The sequence below is a fragment of the Myotis daubentonii genome, chromosome 2, assembly GCF_963259705.1.
Source record: "Myotis daubentonii chromosome 2, mMyoDau2.1, whole genome shotgun sequence".
NCBI classification, from domain to species: domain Eukaryota; kingdom Metazoa; phylum Chordata; class Mammalia; order Chiroptera; family Vespertilionidae; genus Myotis; species Myotis daubentonii.
The window spans coordinates 79,456,668-79,482,264 of record NC_081841.1 but is presented as its reverse complement, the minus strand read 5'-3'; the positions used below and the strand labels follow the sequence as shown (position 1 = coordinate 79,482,264).

Here is a 25,597-nt window from a genome sequence, read left to right as displayed (position 1 = left end):
AGATGAGTGTTCATCACAAATAAATTGACAGAGTAGACCGGTTTATGTGGCTCAGTGGTTGATTGTTAGCGCATGAACCAGGAGGTCACGATGGATTCCCAACCAGGGCACATGCCTATGTTTCAGGCTCTATCCCCAGGAGATGGCATGCAGGAGGCAGCCTATTGATGTTTCTCTCTCACTGATGCTTCTATCTCTCTATTCTTCTCCCTTCCTCTCTAAAATCAATAAAAGTATATATTTTTCAAAAATAAATTGACAAAAAATATTTGTTATTTCTGTAATATACCCATTATGAGAGACAATTGGAATTATGACTGATAGTATATCAGGTCACATCAGAATTTAGGAATGTTGAGGCATAAGGCAAGCACATTGACATAATGATTATTTAGAATCAAAGTTAATTGAAAATCAGCAAATAAAAGGACATCTTAACCATCCTTTGTCTCCTGGAAGCAAGAAATACATCTCCCCTATAAAAGGTGCTTTCCCTTCACCTGGAGACTGAGAGAAATATTCGTATCACCAGAGTCAGAGAAGTGAAGGCTGAGAAGCCTATCCTATCTAGTAATAGACAAAGATGCAAATTGACCGTACCTTCACTATGCCCACCATTGGCTAATCAGAGTGATATGCAAATTAACCGCCAACAAAGATGGCGGCTAATTTGCATATACCGGCTGGGAGCGAAAACTGAAGACACCATAGAAGGAAGCCAAGCTACGGAGCCGAGGTAGCAGAGATGGGAAGGAGAGAAGCGGCAGAGACGGGCAGGGTAGGAGCAGCAGAGACGGGGGCGAAGCCCTATTCTTGCAGGAATCTTCCTGCAATGGGCATCTAGTATAAACATATCTTGCTACTTTCTTTCTTTTGTTTTTTAGTAATTTACTACTCAAGTCCAACCTTTGCTTAGATTCCTCACAAATGAGCACCTAAACCTAAGTGGGTGTTTTTTTTTGTATTTAGCTTTTGTGTGTGTGTGTGTGTGTGTGTATGTGTGTGTGTGTGTGTTTGTTTGTTTTTGTCCTCTCAAATGCCCACAAATTTTTGTTCCTTTGGGTAAAAAGATATAAAAGCTGACTGCTTTTGGTCACTCTCTGAGCATTAATTAACATTTCTTGTATGCACAAAATTAAATTGACTTTTCTCCTTTTAATCTGTTTTAAGTCAATTTTATTAATCCAGCCATATTTACTCAGAGAGCCAAGGAGAAAAATTTCCCCTCCCTGACAGAAATGTTATATAATGTTGGGAATACATTAATATATTAATAATACTCAGCCAAGCAATATAACCTAGGAAGGTGAGTCATCATTTATTTGACAATGCCATGTAATCTAACATATCAAGTAAGCCTAACTGGTTTATTATCTATCTTCTATAAGGAGAAGGAACAACTCTTTTGGAATGTTCTAGGGCAGTGGTCAGCAAACTGCGGCTTGCGAGCCACATGCAGCTCTTTGACCCCTTGAGTGTGGCTCTTCCACAAAATACCGACTTCTGCGCATGGGCCACGAAGTTTCAATCGCACTGTACATGTGTGCTTACACATGGTATTTTGTGGAAGAGCCACACTCAAGGGGCCAAAGAGCCGCATGTGGCTTGCGAGCCGCAGTTTGCCGACCACTGTTCTAGGGAGCTTCTTAAAAATCCCAAAGTTAGCTAAAAGTCAAGAGGACTTGATCTAAAATTTGATTTGGGAAGTTTGTCAAAAATACAAAAAGGTATGACACTTGGCTAAGTAGGGTCACAGATCATTATGAACCCATATCTAATCATCTACTCAACCAAAGTGACAAAAGATTTCAAAGGCAAATACAGGAGATAACACAATTGTTAGCAAAACTTAGGTCCTTTAATATTGAGGAGACTATGTTTACTCAAATAATCAAAGACTGATGCTAGAGATACCATGAAGCACAGAAATTATTCTGATAAAACACACCTTTGTTTTTTAGGTAGGCAACTTAAAAGATAACAAAACATTCCATTTGTTTTCAAAAGCAGACTAAAAGACCAACAAAACTTTAACCTTTCAACAGAGAGAAGACAAATTCTAATTTTGTATCAGTGTACTTTTGATATTTAAATAAATCTATTTCAATCTTAATGAGCTTGGTCTTGCATAAATTCCTTTCCAAAGATTCTTTTTCCATGAACCTCTACAATGTTCTTTTTTTTATATATTCAAATTTTGTCTGACTGCCCGTTTAGGCCAGATCCTCAGGTTCTGGCCTAAACTGGCAGTCAGACATCCCTCTCACAATCCAGGACAGCTGGCTCCTAACTGCTCACCTGCCTGGCTTCCTGATCACAACTAACTGGCCCCCTGCCAGCCTGACCACCCCTAACCTCCTCTGCCTGCCAACCTGATCGCCTCTAATTGCCCCTCCCGCCAGCATGGTCGCCACTTACTGCCTGTCTTGCCTGCCCTGCCAACCTGGTCACCCCCAACAGCCCCCCTCTGCCAACCTGGTCAACACTAACTGCCCCACCCGCCAGCCTGGTCACCCCCAAATTCCCCCACTACTGGCATGGTCACCCCTCACTGCATCCCTGCCAGCCTGGTTGCCCTTCACTGCCCCCCCTGCTGGTCTGGTTTCCCCACGCAGCCTGCTGCCCAGTCATTTGGTCATCCCTCATTACCCCCCCTGCTGGCCTGGTCACCCCATACAGCCTGGTGTTCAGTCATTTGGTCATCCCTCACTAACCCCCCTACTGGCATGGATGCCCCACACAGCCTGCTGCTCAGTCATTTGGTTGTCTCTCACTGCAGCCCTGCCGGCCTGGTTGCCCTTCACTGCCCCCCCTGCCGGTCTGGTCACCCCACGCAGCCTGATGCTCAGTCATTTGGTCATCCCTCACTAACCCCCCTGCCGGCCTGGTCGCCCCACTTCAGTCATCCGTTCAGTTGTTTCAGATGTGACAGCCCCTGGCTCTTTGTACATATATATATATATACTTTTGTGTTAATTTTTATGAACATGTATTTATATATTGAATGGGTTATTTAAGTACATTTCAATAAAAATATAAATTAAAACAGTCAAGATTGCTTGACTTTGGTCTTACTGAATCATCAACTTTATAATCAGTAAAATGAGCATTAATAAAAAAAAATGTTTTAATGAAATAAAAGCATCTCTTTTCAACTTCATCTAGTAAAAAGGACCATTTCTTATGACAACATCTAAACTTGGGTTTAAGAAACTAAAAATTGGGTCATAAAAATGTTTGCTCCTTTTTTTTTATTTACTTTTGTCATCAAAATCAACCTCAGGCAGCTGAACAGTCATAATAAATGGCTACATAGAACCTTCAAATCACATAGATTTGCTATAAATCTGTCATTGTCGTTTTTACTGTCCACTATGATTTTGGTTGCCCTCCTTCTAGCCACTTACAAGACTGCCCTTTCACACCCACTTAAAATGAGGTATGGCCATGACGTCTGCTATGGCCATAGAAGTAATCAAGGAAGTTTTAAAGGTCCAATGTATGTTTACCACAGTTCCTTCTTTCTTTCGGTCACAAGAACGAGTGACAGTCAAAGTGGTAACTCTCAGCTGGTATCCTTGAGTGAGGATGGATGGCATGGAGCAAATCTCCCAGGTAACCTGAGATAAACTCGTATGAGTGACACATACCTGAGCTTTTGAATCCAGGGAGATTTGAGAGTTGTTTATTCCTGCAGCAAAATCTAGTCTAGCCTGACTGATACAAAAGTCTTAAGATTCATCAATTTTACAAATTGAAACAAACTTTAGAATTGTCATATTTCATAATTTGAGAAGCAATGGGATACATTCCAGGACAACCAAAATACAAGGAATCTGAACTAGTATAATTATATAGTCACTACAGTAATGTTAGATGTCCTTGCAAAGCAGTCAAGCTGTGCTGTCATCAGTGTCTGAACTGACAAGGCATTGCTGAGGGTCTTGAGAAGGAGCTCCAAAAGAAGGAAGTTCTTGAAACTCCTTATGAATTTATTCTCGCACATAATTTTCTATTTTCCCCTGCTTTTTCTTTACTAACCCCTACTGGCTTATATCTGACATAAAAACTTAGACTCGGGTCTTTGGAGGGAAGGGAATCTTGTTTGAATTTGATTTATCTTCTTCCTCACCGCAACCTAACCTGAATCAGACTTCGGAGCACCTAATACCAGACTTTAGCCCATTCTGTGTTTCACTTTGGCCTTGCTCATCAAATGACCCACTGGAGTATGTATTTGGCCTACACAACGGGCTAGGTCAATGAATGTGGTAGATGTCTGAAGGATTTTTAAGAGGCTGGGAGCCTAACAAGTTCCACAGTCTTGATCTCTGGGCCTCATCAATTCCCAGAGATTACCACCAACTTACCCTTTGTTGAGAGCTAAAATTTTGTTATTTAAGCATGCATTTATTAAATCAATTTTTAAACATTATAAAAGGAAATAAAACCTGACACTCAAAAAAGCATTGCTTCTTTTAGAGGGGAAAATTGATAGCATTTACTCTGTGAATGTGATAACCCAGCGATGGAAAGTTAAATTAATAAAATCTAAAATGCCGCTCTCAACTGCTGCCACCCACTTTAAGAATAAAATGTAATGTACTTCAAACAGTTTGACCCATGTAACTCACAAAGGGTCATATTGCAATTTGCATGAAGTAACTGTTAAAGCTTCCTCCAGCACAACCACATTTAGTAATCATAATGTCACAACCCTCTCTATATGCTCAGCTACTGACTTCTGTAGTCTGCATATATTCATTGTTAAATAACTGGAAAGACCAACTCAAAATTAACCTTCTGATATGATCTTCCTTCTTTGGATCATATTACAATTTCTTTCCTTAATGACCTACTATTTGGGTCTTCATTTAATCACAATTACATTTAAAAAAAAGTCACGTTCTTTTTCAAAATTTAATAGATAAAGGAAAAAGATGAGTGCATTTCGTTATCTATATAATAAAATATTAAATCCACATACTAGTGATAAATGTATAACCTTTATAAGAAACAATTCATTATTTTATCGGAAGACTTCAACCACCTATCTATTGATAAATTTCTATCAATAATAATTTTCTCTTTAAAAGTTTTTCTACTCAACAAATTTAATAATAATTTGTTGTTGATTAGACTTGAGACTGTGAAGGAATGAAGAAAAATATAACTGGGAGCATGTTCTTCACTCTCAAAAGGTAGACTAATTGGTAATAACTATAATACAACATAAAATGTGGCAACTTTCCTTATACAGATGTAAACTAAGTATAATGAAAGCACAGAGAAAAAAATAGATTACTTCCAACTAATGGAATATGGTAAGGAGCCAGTAGATGTTGAAAGGGATGTAGCAGAGTGTAAAGGCCTGAGCTTTAAGGTCCAAGGACCAGAATTCACATTTCAGACATGTCATTTACTAGCTGCATGACCGAAGGCAAATTAACATGTCCAGGCCTTTCTCCCTCATCTTTAAAACCAGGAAAATAAAATTAGAAACAACAACACAGCACTTTGCACCAAGACAATGTTATAAGCATTTAACACAGATTAATTCATTTAATTCTCATAACAAATCTGTGTCTGCTAATAGGATCTTCATTTTACCAATGAGGAAACTGAGGTACAAAGAGGTTAGTGGCCTACCTGAGATGCACACTGATGTGTCACAAGCTGGGATTGGATATCAAGCAGTCAGCCTCCAAGTCTCAGCCACTATTCTATTTTCATAATGTGAGAGTACTTTATATCTACATAAGCACAATTTTATGCACATTTCATTGTGTATACACATTTCATTGTGCATAAAATTGTGCTCATGGTAGGTATAATCTATATAATAACCCTTTGAGGTATTTACTACTATAGACACACTTACCTATGAGGAAACTGGCTTAGATAAGTTATAAAAGCACAGTTGTGTGGCAATGCATACAATGGACAGGAGCACGACACAAAGAGAGGGTGACTGCTTAGAGATTTTTTTCTCAATAAAGTTGTGATAAAGGTGAAAAGGAGGGAGGGATTTGAGAAATAGGGGGACTGAAAAAGGAAAATTTTAGAGAAAAGTAGAAAGAAATTTTAAAAGGTATATATGAAGAAACTAGGGCTCTATGAGGGGGTCAGCAAATTACAGACACGTGACAAATCTGGCCCACCACCTATGTACGTAAGAAAAGTTCTATGGGCCCTAACTGGTTTGGCCTGCAGACTGAAGGGTCCCAGGTTTGATTCTGGTAAAGGGCATGTACCTTGGTTGCAGGCACATCCCCAGTAGGGAGTGTGCAGGAGGCAGTTGATCGATGTTTCTCTCTCATTGATATTTCTAACTCTCTTTCCCTCTACCTCTCCCTTCCTCTCTGTAAAAAATCAATAAAATATATTTTTTAAAAAAAGAAAAGTTCTATGGGAACACAGCCACACTCATATGTTTACATATTCTCTCTGGCTGCTTTTGCTCAACAACAGTAGAACTGAGAGGTTGCAATGGAACCTATCTAGCCCACAAAGTCAAAATTATTTACTATTTGGCCTCTTAAAAACTCTCAAATAAGGCCTGCCCAATAGAAATTTCTGTGATCATGGAAATGTTCTCTATTTCCACGCTTAATAGGGTAGCCACAAGCTACAGATGGCTGGCTAAATGTAAATTTATATTAATTGAAAGTAAATACAATTTGAAATTTAGCTCCTCAATCACACTGTCCACCTTTCAAGTGTTCAATCGCCACATTTGACTAATGTGACTGCAGAACTGAATTTTAAATTTTATTTAATTCTCACTAAATTAAACTTAAATTTCAATAGCCTCTGACCAGGCGGCCGTGGTGCTCACAGTGGCTCAGGCTCGGATGGGAGGGAGCCTGTTGCTTCTGGCGTTGAGTCCCCAGTGCCTTCTGACAACGGCCTGGGTTCCCTATTTCCCGCAGTTTTTTCCCAAAGGAAACTCATTCCAAATACTTCCCTTTTCCACTGGGGTCTTGGAGGAAAATGAAATTCTGATTCACACTGTGGTCCCTTGTAACCTCAGGTTTTTAATGTGGTCACTTTCAAGTTTAAAAGGTCTGGGTGGGAATATTTTTACTGCACTGGTGACAATTCTACACAGAACCCGAATTCAGCACTGTTAGGTTTCAGTATAAGTAGTGACTTTTTCTTTTCCTGTCTTTGATCTGGTTTTTTTCCTGTAATACAGCCACTCGATTTTGTGAGGGGGGAATAATACATGGTTTTGTACAAAAAAAAGAAAGAGAAGAAAAAAGAAAAAGAAAAAGAGGCTACCGGCTACCATACAGGACAAGTGAGTACAGTTTAAGGAAGTTCAAAGACACAGAGGTGGTCTACAGAGTCAAATACTGAAGAGAAATAAATTAAGGTAAGGACTCAAATCAATCCATTGAGTTAAGCAAAAAGTAGGTATCGATGATCTTTGGGAGAGCAATTTGGATGGAGCAATGAGGACTGGGCCCACCTTGCAGTGATGCAGAAGTATGAGGGAGAGGAGGACCTGGAGTATAGACAGCACGGCCAAGAAGTTAGGGCAGAAAGAGAAGAAGGAGCCCTCGCTCAGTTGGTTGGGGGTAGCCCCATGCAACAAAAGGTCACCACTCCAACTCTGCCCAGGATTGTGGGCCTGGTCCCCCGTAAAGGGCGTGCCCGTAGATGTTTCTCTCTCACATCGATCTTCTCTTTCTCCCTCTCCCTCTGTCTGTAAAATCAATAAAAACAATATTTTTAAAAAGGAAGAAAGAGAAGGAAGATGGTCTGATTTCTCTTTAGCTTGTACAAATCTTTCAACTGTTTTATTAAAAGAAAAAGATAAAAAGTGTAGGTAGTGAAGGGGAAAGGGTTGGTAAATTAATGAGAATATTGTTTGTTTTTTTCAGTGGCAATGACAATTGAGACAAGTACAAAAGTAAGGCAAAGTTCAGGTTCTGTTTTGGAAGTCCAGGTTCATGAGCGCTGCTGAAATAAGAGATGTGTTTGGAGCATAACATGAGCTAAGGCACGAAAGACCAGTGCAAGCCGTGTCTTCAAAGCCTTGAATGCCTTGCTAAGGGCAGGCCCTGAAAGGATTTTGAGCAGGGGAATGTCTTGCTCAGACATGGATTTCAGGTCAGCCTTGAGAGGCATCTCAGAGGCAAATGAGGAAATGGAAGAAGCCTAGGACGACATGGTAAGTAAAGAAATGGTGGGGAGGGAGGACTATTGTAGAAAAAAAATCAAAAGAAACTAGAAGTAGGAGGAAGGATGCTATCAAAGAAAATGGAGGCTTTTTTTCATCTCCGAGTGCCAAATAGATGTTCTCTTTAAGGTAAATTTCGAATAAGAAAAAAAAAAAGTTTTGAAATAGGAGAGATAGCTAACATTTTTTTAATCACCAATAATGTGCCAGATTCTGAGTTCGGTAATTGACATACATCAAATCATTCAATTTACACACTACCCCTTGAGGAAAACAATGTTACTCCCATTTTACATTTAAGAAATGAAGCTCCGCGTAGTCAGGTAACTTCCCAGAATTTATACAACTCACACACGGCAGACTGGAACCGAGTGCTTTCTCACTCCCAGGGAAATGTAATGAATCTCTGATTTGATAGGACTGTGGGCTTATTTGAGTAATTCTTGTACTTTCACTAGACACTACATCCTGTGGCCAGAGACCATGAGCTACCTCATTAATGGCACACAACAAATGCTCAACAACTGTTTTTAAATAAATGTCTTCAGGTGTGAATGAATGTGAATGGAAGTAGTACTCCTCTGACACATTAACACAAATAAGAAAAAGAGTCTCGTGAGGTAAACGCTCAGCAGAAACAATGACGAGCTCAAAAGACTACTATTGCCCACAAACAGAGAATGCTTTAAGCATTTTTAAGAGGGCATCATATTGCTTTAGTCACACAGTGACATCCCATCTAAATGAGATACTTGGCCTTTAGCAGTATCAACTGACTGTTCCAGGAAACCCTCCAAATTGGGTAATTGCTTACTTGGGCAGCATAATAACCTTATGGTAATTTAACCACTAGGGATATTGTTTTTGAAAAAGTATTTGGAAAACACGTATCTCTATAGGACAATTATTTTAACAGGGAAACCTAACACAAAGAGAGAGACTTCTGTAGCCCTACTGATCCTGCATCCATGAGTATACACACTCAGAACCCAGCCCCATCCCACCAGCTCTGGCCACAGATTGCCCCATCTCGACATGAAAGGACAGCTCAGACATCTGCACCGGGGCCAGATCATCTCGGATTAAAACTGCGTCAACTGCCAATGGTGAGACATGCAGCCAACAGGAAAAAGAATGGAAAGAAAGGCTTTCAAGAAATCGATACCTGTTATCTGAACTGGATCCACTGTCAATGAAGAGAAAAGGCATAAATGAATCATCTTAAAGATCCTCCGGCTGTGAGTCATGCTTGACAGTTAAATTCAAAGCAGAAGGTGAGGACACCCTTTTATCTTGTTTTATTTTTATTCTAGAGAGAATGCAGGAAACAGAGACTTGAAGGAAAAGGAACTAAGACTTGGTTTAATATAAGAAAAGAAAAAGATAAAATAATAATTAATTAAATTACTATTAAAGGCCAATGTGAAAGATCAAAACACCTTTAAATTTCAAGCATAAATTTATTAAAATTTAAATATAGTCCTAAATGCATATACACCTAAAAGTACATTTTCAAGGAAAGTAAACTTCACTAGACAGCCCTTTTCAAGAGAGCGCTTAGCACACTCTTAGGGGCAGTAGGCTTCAGGAACAAATTCAAAAATCAGTCATGATAAGGAAACAAATTCCAAATCAGGGCAGATTCTCAGAAAACATCTTCAGACCAGGATGCCCACAGAGGCCCAAGAAGGTAACCCTGCAAACCGCAAAGCTACCTAGAGAACCAGGAGGGAGCAGAAGAGGAGGCACAATCTCCATTGTCAACCGATATTTGTTGGAGAGAAGATGCATGTCTGTCAGCACTTAATACTGATGATGATAATAATGAAGTGATGGAGAAAGAACAAAAATGAAAGGGCGAGGGGGGCAGAGGAGAAGAGATTGCAGCCCAGCACCATGCAGGGAGGAGGAAACCAATTTCTGACATGGTGTTATCTCACTCTGGTCAAGGAGAAAAGGAAAGAAGAGAGGGGAGAAATATGTCAAGATTGAAACTAACGTGCTCTAAACCTTAGGACGTTAGGACTGCATATTTTTCTGTTTCCATATTACATCTTTGCCTTAGCTGTCCATTTATTTCTCTTCAAGGCTGTAACTCATGCCTTATGGCACACTTCTGTTGTGATGAAACTCCTCTGCCACTGAGGGTCACAGAAGGCCAACACCACATTCGTTAACTCATTCTGCACAACACAGCTCATGTCCACAGACAGGTGTTTATTACAAGCTCTTATTAAAGAGGAGGAATACAATCAATCATTTAAGAATATCGAAGAAGAAATTGTTTTTCCCACTGAGCCTTTAAAATTCTTCAAAGATTGTTTCTATAAAGACTATGTAATTGAGGAAAATACAAAGGGAGCATCAATTTTGTTTTATTGCTTAAATAAAAAGGTCTGAAGCAAATATGACACAATGTTGAGATTTTACAGAGCCTAGTATTCAGTGTCCACTAAATTATTACCTTTATTTATTCTCTACATATTTCCTAAGGAAAAAGGCTGTGGGACCTTATTCACAATATTAATCTGTTCTGAGAAAAAATTTGACAATATACATCAGAAAGTATATAAATTCTCTTTGACTCAGAAATCTAACAATTCTTCAGTAGGAAGGAAGAAAAGAAAGAAATAGGAAGAGGCAAACAGACAGAGAGAGAGAAATCTTTGGAATTCTGTCCAAAGATGCAAGTGTATCTGCCTGTTCATAATAGCACAAACAGAGAAACCACTTAAATATCAACATAATGGGATTGTGAAATAATTTTACATTTACCAAACAATATGTTAAAATATTCTGCATACATTGAAAATCATGAAATAGAATAGAGCTGTGGTCAGCAAACTGCGGCTCGCGAGCCACATGCAGCTCTTTGGCCCCTTGAGTGTGGCTCTTCCACAAAATACCACGTGCGGGCACGCGTATAGTGCGATTGAAACTTTCTGGCCCATGCGCAGAAGTCGGTTTTCAGCCTGGACGAGTCTATTTTGAAGAAGTACTGTTGATATTTGGCTCTATTGACTAATGAGTTTGCCAACCACTAGAATAGAGGAATGGAAAAACCACAACTTACTATAACTGAAAAAAATGAGATAGCAAGTAGTATGGGTAATATAATTATACTAGAGGCCCAGTACACGAAATTTGTGCACGAGGGCGGGGGGGGGTCCCCTCAGCCCAGCCTGCACCCTCTCCAATCCGGGACCTCTTAGGGGACATCTGACTGCTGGTTTAGGCCTGATCCCGGGGAATAGGCCTAAACTGGGAGTCGGACATCCCTCTCACAATCCTGGAACACTGGCTCCTAATCACTCACCTGGCTGCCTTCCTGATCACAGCTAACTGCCCCCCGTGCCAGCCTGATCTCCCCATGCAGCCTGCTGTTCAGTTGTTTGGTGGTCCCTCTCTAACCCCCCTGCCGGCCTGGTCATAGGCAGCCATATTTTGAGTGTGTGAGGGTTAATTTGCATATTACCTCTTTATTATATAGGATTTTTCTGTAAGAAGAAAAATAGAGCCCAGAATAACAAACATGCATAAATTATAGGTTTTTTAGAAAGACAAACATGTACACAGGCAAAAATATGAGTGCCTACAAAAAATGGTAAATCTGAACAAGCATGGTAGTCTAGTGAACTGTACTGCCAATATCAAGTTTGGTTTTGATACGGTGCTATGGTTATATAAGATGTTACCCTTGGGGGAAGCTGAGTGATGAGTACAAAAGACCTCTCTGTACTACTTTTGCAACTTCTTGTGAGTCTGTAATTATTCCAAAATAAAAACTTTAAAGGAAAGAAATGAAAGATTGAAGGGAAATATACCGAGATATATACTGAGGATATATTTTGATATTGAACTACAGCTGATTTTTCCATCTATTTTGGCTTTTCTAAGTTTAAATAAAATGTAAAATAATACTTCTTTGTGAAACAAAACATAAATCCGAATTTCAATCAGAATTATTTTTGAATAAAGAAATATCAATGAAAAGTAATTAGTCAAACCTAGGTCTCAAACCTTATCTTTATAAAATCTCTGCTCTTTTAATTAAAATACACTATATCTTTCATCAGAATTCCAACCTTCACCTCTCACCAAAACAGCCTGACACACAGGTACAAACACAACATAGACATACCTACAAAGATAAACCAAACATAAGTAACTACATATTATTGAGCATAAATTAAAAACGTTAAGGAAAGTAGACAAAAAATGTATTATGCCATTTTTCCTAGCTTTATCCTCAAAATAATCTGAGAACAATGTCACAAACTACATCTTTGTTCTCTTTGCCAACTCCCCTACTATCTACATATTCGTAAATAAATAATTTTCCATTAACATTCAATAATTTGAAACTTGAATACAGTGAAGCCTGCTCAAATATCCAAAAGTTCATTATCTATTTTTATTCTCTTTTTGTTTCTTTTATTCTCTTTTTGTTTCTTACTTGTCTTTTCCTCATCTAAGAGAAAAATGAGAGGCTACACAAAGGGATAAAATTAAATTGGTGGAGTCTTTTATCTGTTAAAGGATTCATTAGTTAGAGAACGGCTGCTGTTCACCAACTAAATGGTCCATACCACTCATGATTACTCTTCTTTTATTAAGCAGGTAAATGAAAACTATGCTATTATAAGCAGAAACACGTTTTTCCTTTGATGTATGACATTGTTCTTCAAAGTTATACACTCTCTAGACTCTCATTCAATGCCTGGATTAGTGCCTGGCTCACAGAAGACATTTAATAAACATTTGCTGAATGAACAAGAGAAAGAAGGAAAGAATAAATGAGGGAACAAATAAGTTAATGAATGAATACATTTTAGAACCAAAAAAACATTACTTTTATAAATATAACAGGTCAACAAATAGATACACATGTATGTATGTATGCACGTGACTTGACTTTAAATCTGTAACACCGGTATTATGAGGACAAAACAGGATTAGAGAGGAAATGTGACACAATTGGAAGATTATGCACTCCGAAGTCTAACAGGTCCGGTTTTTCATGCCAGATCTGCCACCTGCATGCCAAGTGAACACAAGCAAGTTACTTAACCCTCCCTAAATTCTTCTTTAAGAAACTATGTCCTTGCCCTGGCCAGTGTGGATCAGTTGGTTAGAGTATTATCCATACACCAAAAGGTCAAGGGTTTGATTCCTGGTCAGGGTGCTTACTGGAGGCAACTGATTGATGTTTCTCTCTCACATTAATGTTTCTCTCTCACTCTCTGTCCCTCTCCCTTCCTTTCTCTATAAGTCAATAAAAACAAATCCTCAGGAAAGGATTAAAAATAAAAAAATAAAAATAAAAATAAAAATTTTTAAAGGAAGTATGATCTTGAAAAGTTAAAAACTATGGTAAGGGATATTATTGTAGTTATTGTTATCATAATAATATATTTTGTCTCCTATAACACCTTAACACACACTCACAAACACACGCATATGCACATACATAAACATATACATATAGAGTAAGATCAGCCTTGAGGATTTAAGAGATTTTAATGCAACAGTATTATTATTTCCATAAAATACAGTTTTTCAACTAACTAGATACTTAGTAAGAAAAAGCAAATCTTCCTGATTAAAGGTATTTTATTAATTATAAATTTTATATTAAATAACATATTAATATAAAATTTTATTTAACATGAACATTAATCCTTTTATAACATCATTAAATTAAGATACAATTTTGATCAAATTATATCCACTAAGCCTATAATTACAGTCATATTTCAAACAGCTTTTGAACTATTTAAATAATGAGATGTTTATAGTAGACATCTGTACAAGACCATGAACAATTAGGACCCAACATTTTAAACTGACAATAAATTCAGCTTTATATATACATTTTTTAAATTCAAGCTTTTATCAGAATAAAATCAGCTTTTATTCCAAATAACGTAAATATTAAGAGTGTTGTCATTTGTGGCAGTACCTAAATGTGTCCTAAAAGAAATAATATTTTTATTATCTGATTGCTAACCCATTTTTTACTTTTTTCATTGAAGAACAATTTACATATAATATATTAGTTTTATGTGTGAAATATAATTATTTAATATTTGTATATTTGCTAAATCATCACCACAATAAGTCTAGTTACTATCCATCATCATACCCCCTTACAATTTCCTTTCCTGTGATGAGGACTTTTAAGATTCACTCTCCTAGCAACTTTCAAATATGAACATCATGTTATATATTACATTCCCATGACTTATTTATTTTATAATTAGAAGTTTGAACCTTTTGATCTCTTCAGCCAATTCACCCAGCCCAGATCCCTCTTCCCCTCTGGCAATCACCAATCAGTTCTCTGTATCTGTAAACTTGTGTGTGTTTTTTTGTTTTGGTTTGGTTTGACTCATTTTTAGATCCAACATATAAGTGAAATCACATGATATTTGTCCTTCTTTTATCACTTTTATCAATAAAATTTTATATATTTGGTTAACATATGTACTACACAATGACAGTCTAGTAACATAATATTGATCCAGCTCTTAAATCTGAAATTCTTAAGAGTCTGATATGTGCCAAAGAGACAACTTTTCCAATCTATACTCATATGGGTACTTGGTCTGTACCACCGAAGTAAAGAATTTCTCTCCTTGCAATATAAGTGTCTTTGGCTTGATGACTAAGAACCTATGCCAATGTAAAATATTATCTACTACAACTTAAATATAAATTAGCTAAAGAGGAGCAAAAGGATCCAATTGCCTTGTAATAAAACTTAGAGCCATGAAGATAAAGAGAATTTCCAACCCTTGGATGCTTTTATTCATGGGTAATTTTGGGTTCTGGAAGGATGGATAATTCAAGTAATAAGATGCAATATATGTACAAATGAAGATTAAGGAAATGGATTAAGAAGGTTAATCTGAACATAGACCTATAAACCAGGTCAGGTTTTGATTCCAGGTCAGGACACATGCCTGGGTTGTGGGCTTAATCCCTAGTAGGGGTCATGCAGGCGGTAGCTGATCAATGATTCTCTCTCATCATTGATGTTTCTATCTCTCTCCCCCTCTCCCTTCCTCTCTGAAATCAATAAAGAATATTTTTTTATAAAAAGGTTAATCTGCATATATTAAAGTTTTAAAAGCAATTCAACTGATACACAGTTATGCGCATTCCACTATAGAGATAACAGAGGTGACTGAGACCTGATCACTGCCCTTCCATGACCTCGTGGTGATTTGTTAACTTACTGGTAAGACCAAAGCATTGTGGAAGGTGAGCATTTACAGTGGATGTATAGTGACAACATGGAGATGAATATTGAGCATTCTTTGCCAAACTAGCTTAAAGGGAAATAAGATTCAAGGTGATGTGCTTTTTACAAAAGAGGCATTTGTCAAGAAGACATGTGCAAGTTGACTCTGGGAAAACAATGAAGATACATTCCTCTAAAATGAGAGGAGGGTGGAAGACACATAGAAACATAAACAACAAATGAGGAGAAAGGAAGTTACAACTCTGATCAAAAATTTTTAGAATTCTTACATTGTTCTCATTCTTCTGGACCTTCTAGGTCCTGACATCTAAACAGTCATATGACACCAGACAGAAGTTAAAAGTGTAGTTACAACTAAATACAGAAATTAAGCTATATGATGTGACCCAACTAGGTTAAAAAATTAAGTCGATCACTATTCAACATGTGTTTTAGTTAACACAGCTATAAAAATACATTTTTATTTGATAAGGTGTTGGGAGAATTAAAAGAAATATGCATATATAATGTTAGTATAAGTCCTAACCCAGAGCAAGTGCCCAATAATCAGTAACTGCTGTTATCATTGCCATGGTTGTTACTGTTGTTGTCATAATCATTATTGAGATACAAGGCATCATCTTTAAGGAAAGGAATAGCTCAGTCATCAGCTAGAGAATAATCATATACAAGTATCCTTCCTAATCCAGTACAGATTCTGTAAATGTACCAAGTCTTTTGTGGCTGACCTCCTAACACTTAACGGCAGTACAGGAAAGTGAGAGAGCCCGCAACTCATTGTCCTTACACTGAATTTCAAAAAATAAGCTGTTCATATTCAAACTAAGAAAGCTGTATGCAATATAATTCCTAAGAAACTCATCTCTGCACTGAACATATATAAATAAGCCTGTCCACCTGCACTAGAATCAAGATGAAAAGCCATTAAAGAAAAACAGGAAAGAATATTATACGTGAATGCATTAAAAAATAAACAAACTCATTAACTTCCATAATTATAAAATTCAACAAGTTCTAATATTTTATTTTATTAGCAGATTGGAAGAAAGGAAAAATTTCAAATATTCATAAGTAGATGAGTTAATTAGGTTATTTATCACTATGTTCCCATAACAATAATATTAAAGTATACTGTAAGCAATGAATAATGTGGTCATTACACATTTTCCTTAAGCCAAAAAACCAACAGAGCATTTTTTAAAATATACTTTATTGATTTTTTTACAGAGAGGAAGGGAGAAGCATAGAGTTAGAAACTCTGATGAGAGAGAAACATCAATCAGCTGCCTCCTGCACACCCCCTACTGGGGATGTGCCCACAACCAAGGTACATGCCCTTGACCAGAATCGAAACTGGGACCCTTCAGTCCGCAGGCCGATGCTCCATCCACTGAGCCAAACCGGTTAGGGCCAACAGAGCATTTTTACTAGAGGAGAATAATATTGTTTTCTACTGTCCAGGAAATATTTCTAAAGTAGGTAATAATTAGTATAAAGCCTTCCTCCCTTCCCCTCACCTTTGGGACCATTGTACATATTTTAAATATTTTATATATAAAATATAATTTCCCCCCTCCCTCCAAAAACACACACACATAAACCTCTTATTCTATATTTAAAAGTGATATTTTCCAAATGTTACTAAGATGTAGATCTAGATTTTTAAAGTTGTTTTTAGTGGTTTCAATGGAGAAGGGATAAGAAAAGAAAGAAAAACTAAAATTAACTGAGGCTATTGCTATAGCACAATATAATGTAGTACTTAGATAGAATCTAGATACTAAATTCAGGCTGCCTGGGTTGAAATCTTAGATCTGCTATTCAATAGTTTTATAAGCTTAGGCAAATAGACTAAAGTCTCTGCATCTCTATTTTTACCCTTATTACATGAGAATAAAAACTGGCAAGGTTGTTATAAGTATTAAATAAATTAAAGCATTTAGCATTGTACCTGGCTCATAGCATGGATACAAATAAAGCTTAGCTCTTTTAACTATATGCTAGATGCTACTTCTGTGCATTATTAGCACACTTAATCACTTTAAATATCCTATACAGTTGTTATTTCTTCTCAATCAATAAGGACAGTTAGATTCACTACAATAATAACCACAAACTTTCTGTAACTTGAAAAAAATATGTTCATTTCTCACTTATGCTTCACTGCGGGCTCAAGTGGACTCCCAGAGCATGTCATCTATGCATTTCTGCTCAGCAGTCCAGACTACTTCTCTGCTACATGTGCTTCCATAATGACTGTGACAGAATGGAGGGCACTGGGCACTGAAGCACTGACACGCCTTATTCCTCTAAGGGCCATAGCTAAGCTAATCACATAACCATGCTGATGTGGGGAAATTCTATCTTCTCCTGTGCTCAGAAGTAGAGGAGAACAGATATTGCTGAACAATAATACCCACCACAACCCGAATTTTATAATCCTATTTTATGATTATTTGAGGCAAGGTGCTGTTCAAAGAGTGGAGCCAACATTTTAACTAACAAATCAGATTTTCTCCACAAATAATGATCCTCAACCTTTTTCTTCACTCACCAAAACAGGCTATCTGACAAATTTCCATTGGTAAGTAATAGTGGCAGACTTTATTCGGCCTTGATAAGGGGAGAGTTGCGAGGAAGGCTAAATCAGGGCATTTGTGGTTAGAAAAGCACTTAACTCTCAATTGAGAATCAATGAAGCCCTATAAAAATAAGAAAAAGTGTAGAGAAAGCAAAGTGAGATTAGTGCAAAAGTAGACTTTTCTAAGCTCCAATACTTTCACTTAGTTATTTAGCTAATAGTCAATAATACCTATTTTATGTTCCTCCAGCTCCTAATTTTTTTTAAATCAATCTAACATACTAATATTTTTGCAAATACTTAGTTTTCTTTCTTTATTCTTAATCTTCCCGTTTATTTTACTTAACTGATGTATCCATTTAGGAGAGAAATCTTGAAAGATTATACCTTGGAGATGTTATTCTAACATCAAAACCTAAGGAGAAGGTGTCCTATTGTCCAGAGTTAGCTCTGAAGTCAAACACCTACAAGACTAGTTGGTCTTCTCCCACTTAGAGCAATTTGCATTTTAAATTAACAAAATTCATTATTTAGTACTTAAAAGTCATAAATGAAACTCTAACTTAGGATTTAAAAGAGTTTCTTTTTTAGCTATTGTAAGACTGTCAACTGGACTATTTCAAACTCAAAACTTCAACTTCAACTTCAATTTCCCTAGATATTATAATAGTGCCTCTCCTTGCTACATTAGTACACTGTCTCTTACATCTGTTAGCCACAATGCCAGTGAAAGCAAACATAATTAAACCTTTTATAACAAGTTCTCTATCCGCATAGTTTAGATCAAGAATTTGAGTTCCACATTCAGATATGCTTCCTAAAACCATAATTTTAAGAAGTTATTACAATATTTATATATATTATCACAAAGATGCCTTGGTTTCCCACACATTTCTCTTGCAAATGTACCACCACACTGAAAACTAATGCTCTCCTTCATGAAGTTGCTGCTTTTTGCTCATGAAAGTGGAATTTTATTTTTTTTTTTAAGAAGGAGGAAGAGGAAAAGGAGAGGGAGGAAATGACTCGAACCACTGGATTTCTTTCTCAATGACAGTATATGGCAGTGATGGCGAACCTATGACACGCGTGTCAGAGGTGACATGCGAACTCATTTTTTTGGTTGATTTTTCTTTGTTAAATGGCATTTAAATATATAAAATAAATATCAAAAATATAAATCTTTGTTTTACTGTGGTTGCAAATATCAAAAAATTTCTATATGTGACACGGCACCAGAGTTAAGTTAGGGTTTTTCAAAATGCTGACACGCCGAGCTCAAAAGGTTCGCCATCACTGGTATATGGCATGAACAAAGGAAAAGTAAGCCACCTTCCAGGAGGTGCTCAGAGCTTGGCTTTCCCCCACACCTGGTCCTGGATTGGTAGCAGCTGCTTGAATTTCCATTGTCCATTGATTGTGGCCTTTGTCAGGCAATCCATCCTTGCTTATGTAATTGCCGCATTCCTGCAGTTCGCTCTGTTCTGTCCTGAAGGCTCAGTTGCAGGACAGACTGAGAAAATTAGATACAGCAGAGTAAAAAGCTGCTGACCTTCAGAAACAAAATGAGGCCCGTCTTTTACAACTGGTCTTTTTGATGAGTACTGTGTTTCCAACAGGCCATTTTCATGCTGACCATGTGTCTTCTAAAAATATAATAATGTTATATTTAAGTTTAGATATACCTATACTGTACATAATGTTATGAATAAATTCATTTCCTGCAGTGGTTCTCAACCTTCCTAATGTCGCGACCCTTTAATACAGTTCTTCATGTTGTGGTGACCCCCAACCATAAAATTATTTTCGTTGCTACTTCATAATTGTAATTTTGCTACTGTTATGAATCGTAATGTGAATATCTGATATGCTATATGTGTTTTCCGATGGTCGCGACCCACAGGTTGAGAACCGCTGCTAGAGTTTGACAAAAAGGGGCAAGTCTTCATCCTTAGATAAAACTCTGACCTTCAAAAGAATTAAATATAACTATATAAAATCTGAAACATATAAAGGAAATTTCTCAGAATCTTACTAAGGCTTTAAAAAAGACTTAATTTCCCTAACAGTTGAAATGTGCCTGAGAAATTGTTTGCCAAAGAACCAAAATTCAGTAGGGGAATTAAATTACTTCTGGTTATATAAAATTCACATTATATTTTATTTTATTTTTTTCCTTTTAAACAATGTCAAACTCATAGAAAAGTTCCAAGTACAAGATAAAGAAGTTTTCCCCTCTGAACAACTTACCAACATGTTGCCTGGCAACCTTAGAATAACTGAACAAATATTATTTCATCCCTTTCCCACGGTCTCTTCTTCCCTGTCAATCTCACAGTCAAATTCCCTTTATTCCTGTTTCACAGATTTTTTTCACTTCTGCCTTTTAAACATGGGTTTCTCCTAAATGGGGCAGAGGAGAAAAGTAAAGAGAGTGAGGAAACTATCTTTTAGGGAACCTGGGCACCTTCACAATCTCTTATTCTATTTCCCTTAGGTCACAGTCAAATACATCCATGTGTTTACCTATCATCAGTTCACTCTGAAATGCACTGTTCTGGCTTTAGCCTTCATCTCTCCATTGATATCACATTATTAAAAGTCACTGATGATTTCTGAGTCAAAACTGATCTTTCAATCCTCAATAGCCTCAAAACAACTCTAGAGCCCATGACCTCTATGGACTTCCCCTACTTTTACCTCTCCTCTTTCTCATACTCCATGACACAAAAATACCCTACTCTTGCTTCTACTTCTTTGAACAAGTCCCAACCATTCCACAGTATTTTTCCTCCTCTTTGTCTCCCTACACTCAACATCCACCAGGCTTTAACTCTCATCTCTTTGCAATTTATAGTCAAAACCATAATTCTACATCAATTCCCTCTCACATTTTCAACCGATTATCTTTAATTTCTCAATCAATTCCTCCACTTGGACTTTTGACTCATATTCTTGCAGTCACCACAACTTCTTTTCTTCCCTGCACCCCGGCCAGCCAGTCACTATGTCTAATTTTGCCTGGAACAGCAGCTACTCAGTTCCAGCCAAGTGTTACCAGAGGAAAATGCTGACCCACTGCTGACAGATGGTCCGCTTTTTGTTTTCTTTTCAGGAGAAGTCCAAAATGTGACTTGTTAAAGGAAATTTAAATTTTAGATGAGATCTTCCAATGTTTAAATACTGATAACTAATTTTTATAAACAAACAAAAAAATGTCCAGCATCTGGATCAAACAAAACCTATCTGCAGCCTGTCAGACTGTGACTTATGGCCTGAGGGTGAATGCAAATGCCTGAGCATGCTTTCTGAGTCTTCTTAAACCATCCTGAAACTACCTTCTGAATTCCATTACCAGTGATTCAAAATAACCACTACAAGCCAACTGTTTTGTTTAGATACTCCAAGCACACTTGATTCTTTCATATCTCCATGCCTTTGCCATGTTTGTTCCCCACATTAAAAAAAAAAAAAAGTTTGTTTTTTTCCCCTTAAGTCCCACTTTATGATCAGTTCAAAAGCTACCATTTCTCTGAAAACTTCCTGAACCACCAGCTAATGAGACCATCTCTCCCATGGTCAAAAGACATCAATACCCAGTGCTGTGTGCCAGGCACAGTCCTGGACATTTTATAAGTTCCCTTCCCCCACACAATCCTAAGAAATTGATACTAACATTATGAAAATATTGAAGAAAACCCAAGGTAAGTGGCAGAGCTGGGATTGTAACTTCACAGAAACTCCATTTCTTTAACATGATCCTTTCTCCTTTGAACTTTTCTCCTTTCTGTCCAAGTCCACTCCCTTCCTTAATCATTAAGTCCGTAGGACATCACATTCTGTTCAGTATTAATGTGTCTTAAGAACAAAGCCTCAGGTCTGTTGACCACAAAACAGAGTTTCCTTCCAAGTAAAGATAGCATTTTTAATTCATTGAGTTTCAGTCCCAGGCCCATGAACGCAGAAAGACCCTACCCTAACTGTTCCACAGCCTCAGGAAACCAGGCAGAACATCAGCACCTGACACAGTGATCACCTCCTCCCTTTCCTGGTCCCTGCCAATCAGTAGAACCAGGATCCCAACTCCTTTAACCACCATGATTAATGATTTTTCCCCTATTTCACCCATGGCCTGGAAGCCATTGGGGAGCCAGATCTTTGAACATTAGTTTACCTGAGACTCCAAGCTTGGCACCATTTCCTCAACTAATACTTTACTTTCTTGGCTGCAAACTCCTCTTGTGTTTGATTGCGCTTTAATGTGCTCAAATAGACCCATTTAGTCTGGTAACAGGGTTGAACTACAAGCTGTCTTGTTCTAGTGAAAAAAGAGTAGGACACTCATGTTTTAATCACATTATATGACATGCGTTATGTGGGAGGAAAAAAAAAAAGTTCAAATCCTTAACACAACTCCTAAGACCACTAGGAATATGGCTCTCTTCTTCCATTTCTTGAAAATTTTCCTGTCATTCCTTAAGCCTCAGCCACATTAGCCTGCTTTCAGTTTTATAGAATTTACTGAGCTATTATATAATTCAAGGCCTTTGCCAACGTTGTTTTCATAGTCTGGAATGGTCCTCCCCTCTTCTCACAACTAATCCTTATTATTCATTGTGAACCAATTTTAAAGATTTCCCCAAGACTCTGTTTTTCAGTAGTGTTTGACTAAATAGTAGTGTTAGAATAATATTATTTGACTAAATAACATCATTCAGTTGTTGTCCTTTCTCCTCCATGTATGCTTGGCCACTGCCTTATGTTTGGCCCTTGTTTTTATTTGGACTGTCCCAGTGACTTCTTGAGTTCTTTGCAGTGTTATGGAAGAGATGGTCACATCAATCATTTCAGTACCATACTTTATGACAGAACTTTGAGAACGCACTCTTAGGAGAGGAAATAATCTGTGTTTTGATCTAAGAAACACTAGGAGGGTTTCCTGCTCCTAAAATAATTGTGGTATGAGTGCAAAATACCTAGTCTTCCTTTAACTTTTACAGGGTCTATTTCATTCAAGTCAGGGTCTTAATTCTTTATTTAGGTAATCCTCATACTATTTCTACATTTATATATATGAAAATCGAGGCACAGAGAGATTAAGTAACATGCCTGGGAACACACAGCCAGTAACTGCAAAAGCCAAGACTCAAACCCAATATTCTGGTTCCAGCTCTCAATCATCATGATTCCCAAAAAGCAGGGACCACGTATTACTCATTGGTGTATAGGTCATTGCCAGGCATGTAAAAGAGGATGAGTCAAACACTACTGTCAAAATAAGAACTGGAAGAGGAAAGGCCCTCAGATTCTAAAGGGAAAACCATGCAAACATTGAATTTCAAACAGGACAGGACGGGGTAGGGTGGCAACACAGATCAGCCCTGGTCCACTTACCCTTCCCCACTCCAGGTTCCCTGCCTTCAACAAGGAGACATTTGTCAAATGCAAACCTGACCATGTCATTTTCCCCATCTCACTGCTGGGAACTTGGAAATGGGAAACCTTCTTGCAGTGCTTCTAAAACTTTTTCAGGGAACATTGCTCCCTAATGGCTGGCAGAGGAGAGCAACCACAGTCATACTGGTGAGGCGCATGTCCCAAAAAGTTAGCCACCACTCTCAGTTCTCACAGTCTGTGTCTCACCCTCACTATTCTAGCAAGTTGGTGTTTATTCTATAAAGTATCTCTGATTGTTGTAATATAAAAAAATGTTTATAACTACTTATAATTGCCGCTCTAGAAGAAAAGCTTTTGCTCCTACCATGATTTCTAGTACCACCTGGCCTCTATCTGCATTCTTTCTGGGCACTCCCATACTCCAGCTTCACACACAGAACAGGGCTATGGAGCTCCTGGCCATGACACATGAAACCCTTCCCGACCCAGCCCTGACTGACAGCCCCTCTCCCACCTCTTCAGCTAACACAATCAGAAGCAGTCCAATTTCAACCTGATTTCCAGCTCCTGGTCTTTAAGACTTAGGTACTTGAGGACTTTGAGAAGACATACCCGCCCTCCCCAACCCTACTTGGGTGTGAATTTACTGATTGACTATCCCCTTCTCCCCGCAGCTACTTAGCCGTATTTCCCTAGTTTAATAGAGTGCCTGCATTTGTTTACATGGCTTTCTCCCATGTTAGGCTGTGCTTTAGACAGGCCCTTGATTTAATCAGTTTAACATCCCAGTGCCGCGCAGAGCCCTGCCATACAGGTAAACTGTCTACAGGAAACTGGACTCACAATAGATAACCGAATTCCTCAAGAGCAGGCAAGAAAGCTGTGAAATTGAAATTAAACACAAACTGAAGGGTCTGAGCGCACATCTCCAGCCTCGATTTCCATTCCCAATAGAACTCCAGGTTCCCCTTGCAGGGGACGTCGAGGCCAGAGATCGGGGTGGGCACAAGAGTCACTCACCAGCTGGTGGAAGGGTGTCTGTTCTCCAGCGTTTTGGTCCAGGGCTTGTACCAGCTGATCTGCTCCGCGGCTTTGCCCCAGAACCCATCGGGGTCCGCCACCGAGGCCGCGAAGTGGGTCTTGTACTCGCCGCCACCGCCCGAGGAAAGCGCGCGGCAGCCGCGGCCCCCGAGGGCGCTCCGCGGACCCGGGGCCACGTACGCCCTGCGGGCCGGGCCGGCTCCCCGAGCCTGGGAGGACCCGGGCAGGGGTCCCCCGAGCCCTCCGGCGCCGGTGACTTTGCGGCACTGCAGCCAAGACGGCTTCATCGCCGCTAGCGGCCCCCGCCCCCTGCAGGACCCGCGATCTGCGGCCCCAAGTGCACTTCGCAGGCGACGATCGGGGTGCTGGAGGCTCCCTGGGGCCCGAGGGCAGCAGGCGGGAGGCGGGGGCTAATGGCGAGGTGAGTCGCAGCCTAAGAGTTTGGAAGTCACACTAGAGTCGCCGGGAAAAACCGACCTGGAGCCGCGGAGGAAGCAACAGGCTGGAGTGGGGGTGGGGGGTTCGGAGAATGAGATGGGGGGAAAGGGGAGGCGTCACTGTGCCCTTGCGCGTGGTGACGGCGGCCCTGCAAGAAATCCAACCTCTCCAAGCATTGCCCACCTCGCGGTTCCCAGGAACAGCGCCCTCAAACTGCAGCACGGCCTCCCTTCTCTCGCACACAGAGCCCCTGGGATGAGGCCCATGGGCCCATCCCACTCTCAGTTGTCAGGCAAACAAGTTGTGCTCAGCTTCTCTGGGCAAATCTCTGGAGAGCGAGCTGGTGCTGGAGGCGGCCTCGCCTCTGGCCTGCAGAGGAAGCCAGCAACCCCGGGGTATGCGGCGAGGCCCCTGAAATGTGCGTTTTAGTTTTGTATTGTTTCAACTCAACTCAATCGCTGATTATTAACAACAGAAGCGGCTCCAGGGCAAAGACTGCTCCAGGATTTCCTGGCAGCTGAGAGAGTAGGAGGAGTGGTAGGAGGTTTTGCAGGCAGAATTGGGAAATGCTTCCTGGGGGTGAATGACAGGCCTCTGGGGTAGTAAACCCCACTGAGATGAGGGCTTCACTCCCCACCGGACCAGAAGCAAAAAGAAGAATGGACGTGTACATTTCCTCCCTACC

At 39.0% G+C, this 25,597-nt stretch overlaps 1 protein-coding gene and 1 long non-coding RNA gene across 2 annotated transcripts in view; one reads left to right on the top strand and one right to left on the bottom strand.

Annotated features, from left to right (window-relative positions):
- ACSS3 (acyl-CoA synthetase short chain family member 3) overlaps positions 1-25,314 on the bottom strand; it is a 144,806-nt gene extending 119,492 nt beyond the window's left edge. Inside the window, exon 1 of the mRNA XM_059683717.1 lies at positions 24,454-25,314. Within this exon, the coding sequence (XP_059539700.1) occupies positions 24,454-24,761 (308 nt within the window). The 5' untranslated portion in view covers positions 24,762-25,314. The remainder of the gene's footprint in view (positions 1-24,453) is intronic.
- On the top strand, positions 8,049-10,022 carry LOC132227976 (uncharacterized). The gene is made up of 2 exons (XR_009451270.1): positions 8,049-8,179; positions 9,105-10,022. It is a non-coding gene; the product is annotated as an uncharacterized LOC132227976 (long non-coding RNA).
- Positions 25,315-25,597: the final 283 nt, after the last annotated feature.